Here is a 6585-nt window from a genome sequence, read left to right as displayed (position 1 = left end):
CTAGTTCAAGCGATACTTGCTCTCCGATTTTTACCGATGTATGTTTTTATCATGCAGTCTACTCAGTACCGCAAGATGCACCTGCCATGTCCCATGCACCTTCGGTACTATTCAGGTAAGATAATGCTCTATTTAAACACCCATAAGGCTTTGCGCAGGTGTTACCACTCTGTGAATCCTATGCTGGAGTCTTTATAAGTGGAGACAAACAATTTCTAGGTGTTGAATTGTGTATTGAATTGTAATTGTGCTGTCTAGTGTTTCTACAGTGCAAGTGACACTTCCTGTCTCTGTTTCCCTGAAGTGTGCTTCTTTGGCATGCAGACTGCTCCACATTGCATGCACGACAAGAGGATGCCTGTACTACCTTTCACTCTGCTTTGGCACCTTCAGGTGAGCGAATGAACTTGCTTGAGAGACACTCCAGGCCACATGAAGATTCGATTTTTCCCTGAAGTGTGCTTCTTTGGCATGCAGACTGCTCCACATTGCATGCACGACAAGAGGATGCCTGTACTACCTTTCACTCTGCTTTGGCACCTTCAGGTGAGCGAATGAACTTGCTTGAGAGACACTGCAGGCCACATGAAGATTCGATTTATGGGAGAGTGAGGAAGAAATAAGTTGTTGCACTGTACTTATTATGACGTGACCTGGTCAATCCTGTTCTGCAATTGTAAATCTGCTGTTCTTGTGATGCCAAATATACCACTAAGGAAGACTTTTAAGTGTTCGTAATGACTTATTTGCTTGCAGGGGCGATAAAAAGAAAGCTTTCGAACACCGATGTTCCTGTGACAGACTTGCTTTCTACACCGCTAGGTAAGTTACCAAATTGGAGACTAGTTCTTTGTTATAAGATCAGTGTTGATGCTAGCACTGAGCTTGTTTGTTTGTACGTCCACAGGGTACAAATTGACTTCAAAATCACAGAGGGAGGTAGATCTGGAGCGACGCCTCATGCTAGAGTACAAACGACGGCACAAAGCAGAAAGCGAAAGAGACCGACTGCGCGAATCGATTTCAAAAGTTCTTTCTCCTGACCAAGTTCGTGTGCTGGAGAAGGGCACGATGCGAGGCAGCTCATGGTCACCAGAGATGGTCCGGAAAGCTCTGCAATTAAAAGTTGCCTGTGGCAGCAAAGGCTACGATTTTGTGAAAGAGAATGTTGTACCTCTACCAGCAAAAATAACGCTCCAACAGCAAACAGAATACATCAAATTCAGGCCAGGTAAACATGATAGACAACTTTAAAAGGGTATTGTGATGTTGCTTCATGTTGATGTAACATGTACATTTTTTAAGGAATCTTGGATGAGGTGTTTGCGGCGCTGAAACAGAGGTCCTCATCATTGCAACCAGAAGAGCGCCATGCCTGCTTGCTTATGGATGAAATGCAGCTGAATCCAGGCCTGGACTATGATGCATCAACTGGAAGCATAATAGGCAAGTGAAACTGTCTATTGATAGTGTTATGTAATGTCCTAGCAGAAGCAAATGCGCTCTGGCACAGAGGATCCATATTGTACTTTGAAAAATCAGCCTATTAATCTGTTGTTATGGCTTGCTACATAAGTTTTGGCACTAAAGCTCATTATAGGCACCTAAAACAAAGTATAAGTCCAATATGGGCCAAAGTAAACACAAATAACCTTCACAAATTTATTCAGTGTAGGGGTGTGCAAAATATTTGAAACTTTCGAATAAGAAATGGAATAGTGTCCTATTCGATTCGATTACTGGGTTGAATAGTGACTATTGGTAAATGCGAATATCTTCCAAATACTTTTCGTATATTTCAGAACGTCAGTTGCAGCCAATTAAACATTAAATTGGAGCAAAATATACATTTGTACCCCCCTGGGCCTAGTATAAACAAAACATGAGAACTTGTGTAATAGAGAAGGCTACGTCGCTTAGGTAGTCATACTTTACAGGCTATACGGCGATCATTCATGCTCTGAAGAGTACTAATGCTCCATTTGTGCTATTAATAAACGATGCATCATAACATGATGTAATGACTGAAACTCTCTAACTTTAAGTATACTGGGATGTGAACACAGTTTTGTATTAATTGTGATAACGGCTGTTCATTATTTGAAAGGTATTCGATTTGCTTGTGGCATAATTCCATTCGCTTTTAGTCATTCAAATACAGTGCCTTTGTCGTCCAGCCATTGCGACACTGTCTGCCAGGCTAGGAACTACCCTACTCCACCACTACCTTGCATATTGCATTTGCCATGAAAGTGCTCACATTGTGGTAATTTCTTGAAATGACTGTTTGGCATTGCAGGGCACCCCACAATTAGGCCGTCTAATCCGATCCACCAAGGAAGAGTTGGCAACCCATGCTCTGGTGTTCATGCTGGCTGGACTGACGACTCGGTGGAAGCAGGCTGTTGCTTACCACTTCACTTGTAAGGGTGTCATTTGTTTGATACAGTGTCTTTTATTTTGCGCTTGCACTTGGTGCATTAGGTTAAAGCTATTTTTAAGCATAAGTGGCCTGAAAGCTAGAAAATGTCAACACTACTGCTGTGAATTTACAATTAAACAAAAAAATTAGGCTATAGGATTGCATTTAGGTTTAACCTTTTTGTTGTGTTTTGTGGTTTGCGAATATGCCTCATATTTGGGGCCGTAATAATCTTTTCTGCTTTTGTTTTTTTAACAGCTGCTTCTTTTGATGCTCAACAAGTAAAAGAGTGCATTTTTGAAGTTATCAGGAGAGCAGAAGCTGCAGGGATCACAGTTAATGCAGTGGTCACTGATATGGGCCCAGGCAACACTGCAATTTGGAGGCTTTGCGGCATTCATGCTTCAAAATATGGCAAGACCCAGACATCATGTCCCCACCCCTGTGGAAATGGCCGAAGGCTGCATTTTTTAGCGGATTCATCTCACCTACTCAAAAATTTGAGAGGTCATCTTGTCAGGGGCCAGGAAATCATCCTGGACAAAGTGACAGTTGCCAGGCATAAACTACCCACCAACAAGGTCAGTCTCCAAAGCGCATGGTAGTTCTGAAGCAGCACACTGCGAGGGATTGTCAAGGCTTGCGACTACTCTCCAGATGTTTTCAGAGCTACAAACTTTGTTTAGAGATACCTTGATAATCAAAGAAATGGGACTACTCTAACTCGTTTTTGTTTTTGCAGGTCTCTCTTGAACATGTACGACAGGCTTGCGCTATAGATGAGAACCACAAACTGAAGTTAATGCCACATCTAAAGACCCGTGACCTGGACCCGAATCATTATGAAAAGATGAATGTCGCCACGGCACATTCACTTATGCATCATAGCACAGCTGCAGCCTTGCGGTACCTGGTTGGCAAAGCCCTGCTGCCAAACACAGCTCTGACAACCGCATTTTTTATTGACCAAGTATTCTTTTGGTTCACAATAATGACGTCGCGAACAAGAAAAACAGCATTAAGCGATCTTTGTCCCCAAAAAGCAGACGATGCCAAGCAGCTTCTGCAAGACTTCATTGCTTTATTCACAGGGCTCATGATAGTAGACAAGACTGGTAAAGGCACCTGGAAACCTGTGCAGACTGGCGCTGTTTTGTCAACTGTTGCTGCTTTATCTTTAAGAGAGTGCTACATTACCAAGCAAGGTTTCAAGTTTTTGATGCTTAGTCGATTGAGCCAAGATGCTCTTGAAAATTTGTTTAGCTCAATAAGGTTTAAAACACCTGTGCCCCGTGCCAGGGAGTTCAAATCCACCTTTAGAGTGATTGTGCTGGCTCAGTTCTCGCAACCTAGTCGGAGCGGCTCATATAGCATTGACGACTCACAGGATCTTGTGCTTTTCTTGAGAGATAGCGGTCTCAATGCTGACCCTAAAGAAGATGCAAATGAAGTTGTCGATGTTGATGATGGTATTTTTGAGCTTTGTCAAGAGGAACAAGACAGCCTAGAATATTTCTCTGGCTATATTGCATATGCTGTAATACATAAGCATAAGCTGTGCCAAACATGCCATTTGAGCATTGTTGATAGAAGTAGGGAAGTCCCAGAGCTGTTAGCTTTGAAATGCTATGCCCGAAATGGCCGAAATCCTCTGAAAGTGCCATCACAGCCACTAGTCAGGCTCATGCAGGCTTGTGAGAATTTGTTTCGTGCCAATGAAACTAATCTCCTCAACTCGAAGTGCAGTGTCAAAAGCCTTAAGCAAACTGTTTTAGAGAGAGCTGATCTTTACCAAGAATTCCCTACATGCCACAGTGTTGCACAAAAGGCTTTGTCTCATTTCTTTCTTTGTCGACTCAGGTTTGCTTTAAAACAAAGGAATGTGTAACTTCTGTCCAGGCTACGACAGTCTGGAAAGTGTGGCTCAAAGAGTGTCGGCATGCGTGTACTCAGTCAAAACGTCTCTTAGTGTAAGATTGTTTAATTTACTTGGCGCATTTTAGATCAGTTCTAGAGACCACGGTCACAAGGCTTCAGAAAACCCGAATCAGTTTTTGAAGCTGTGATGATCAATTTTATGTTATTTTATCTAAGTTACAAGCAGAAACTGTTTGAAGCCCACTAGAAGACTGTTTCACGCAGATACTAAAGTGTTCTGCAGTAACTTGCAAGGGAGAGAAGGTTAATATAGAATGGAAACTTCGCTCTCCTTTCTAGCAGCCTGCTATAATTTGGTGATATGGCAACTTCTGTTTATGGAAGTTGTTCATTCACGTCTTGTTTCTAGTAGCTGTTTTCTTAGCAGCTTGTACTCTTGTGTTAGCCACGTCGTTATGTTTTTTTTCTGCATCTCTGTGCCTTTTAATTCACCTTTTTTTGCCATTTCCGGTAGGAGCATGGCACTGTATAGGCTGCTGCTGTTCATTGCTCCTAGTATAAGCAACGGGCCAGAAATAACATCCTTTTTGTTGTTTTGGGTTGCTGTACAGCAGTCACGAGCTGAACATTGGTTGAATAGTTTTAATAACATGTGCGCTAGCTGTAGGTTTTTACAAACTGGGGTGTGTATTCACTTAAACACTCATTAAGGTGTTCCTAACCTCACTAGTTTTATTTTAATTCTTGAAATTATGCTTCAGATAATCAATCTCCAACTGCCATGTCCAGCTGAGCATTTGTTTCGGTATCATCGGCGAAGCCATAGTTACTTGTCACTTGAACAAAGCAACAAAGGATGGAGGGCGCTTCTGTGGCAAACTTCAGGAGTCAGGTTTTCCCCAGTATTTTACGTTTGACCTGAGGTGTTCACCTGGAGTCTAGTGCAGCCAAATAGACTTTTTAATCCATGCATGGCAAGCCTGCGGAGAAATTCATTTTCACTGAGTCTTTAAATGAGTCCTTTCAATGAGTCCTTAAATGTCTTTTTTCTTTGCTGAGAATTGAATTGCAGACTTCTAATGCGTAGCATGCTGGGCTGCAATAGAAGCATGTTGTCTCTGTTTTGCAGCAAAAGAGGCAGAACTGCTGCGAAGCAGAGAGCAAATTGTTGTCGTGATTCACCCAGGCAGGCCTCTTGCTGTATTTTCCTCTACCATGTGCAAATACTGTGCAAGTTCTTGTTCGAAGTTCAATCTCGGCAATCGTTGTCACTGCATTTCAGTAGGTTATCACTGCTGCGGAGCTAAATACTATCACGAACTGCACAGTGACAGAGGACTTAGGAAATTATGTCAACATTACTGAGTCGCAGGGGTGATTTTCAGCCTGTAGATGTGGTATTGAACATCGTCTTTAAGCGTGTGCATTCCAGAGACATAGTTTAGCAAAGAAATTGAATTTAATTATCTCAGTTGTGAGAGGTGCTCTTGGGCTCTGCAGCAAGTTTTCACAAATGTGTGCACAAAATATCTACAATATAGAAGGCTTATTTTGCTGACCCTTGGTAAATCTCGCCTTTGAAGCCTTGGAGAGTCTTGGTATCGCGATGGAGATGAAACATAAAGCCTCATTCGACACTGCATGCTGGACTAATTATCACAAGTCACAAGACTCCTATTTGCCTACAATTCTCTGTCTGCTCTTTTGTTTTATGGTGGATTCAAGCTCTGTACCAAGTTATTCTGCTTTTATTCTCTGATATTTTTGCGTTAACCTAAAGTGTTCACTGTAATTAGTGTTGAGAGAAAAGGTCTTCTGTAGCCAGGATTGCATGCTGCAATTTTAAGTTAATTAGATATCTTGTCAGCAGCTGCATAAAATAATGATCGCAGTTGTGTATGGAAAATGTAGTGTTCTGTGCAATATTATGGGTAATGTTCAACTACATACAAGATGTTGCTGCAGTCTGAGTCTACTAATTTTTCTAATGTTTCATAATTTTACTGTTACTGGAATGTTTTCCATTCTTGTGACAAATTTATATTGTGTTCACACTTTTCATGTGTTTATGTCTACTGTTTTTGTCTTTCAGATTTATATGTGCTTTGAAATCATGACATGGGTTAATCTTGTTGAATTCATGTATGACTAAGATGCTTGTTCCCTACTGTTTACTTTTTTGTTCTAGTCATTAAAATGGTCATCTTTTGTGTATGACTTGCACTTTTCAACAGTCATTTATGTGTGCAAATTTACTGGACTACGTACACTACTGGTTCGGGGAA

At 41.5% G+C, this 6585-nt stretch overlaps 1 protein-coding gene across 1 annotated transcript; it reads left to right on the top strand.

Moving 5' to 3' along the window:
- Nucleotides 1-600: 600 nt before the first annotated feature.
- Nucleotides 601-4425, top strand: LOC119454195 (transposable element P transposase). The gene is made up of 6 exons (XM_037716183.2): nucleotides 601-822; nucleotides 908-1231; nucleotides 1306-1446; nucleotides 2300-2423; nucleotides 2681-3003; nucleotides 3165-4425. Exons 4-6 carry the CDS (start codon nucleotides 2369-2371, stop codon nucleotides 4308-4310), a joined length of 1524 nt encoding a protein of 507 aa, XP_037572111.2. The 5' UTR covers nucleotides 601-822; nucleotides 908-1231; nucleotides 1306-1446; nucleotides 2300-2368; the 3' UTR covers nucleotides 4311-4425.
- The last annotated feature ends 2160 nt before the right edge of the window (nucleotides 4426-6585 follow it).

Source organism: Dermacentor silvarum, chromosome 5 (genome assembly GCF_013339745.2).
Source record: "Dermacentor silvarum isolate Dsil-2018 chromosome 5, BIME_Dsil_1.4, whole genome shotgun sequence".
NCBI lineage: Eukaryota > Metazoa > Arthropoda > Arachnida > Ixodida > Ixodidae > Dermacentor > Dermacentor silvarum.
This window is presented reverse-complemented; position numbering and strand designations above follow the sequence as displayed.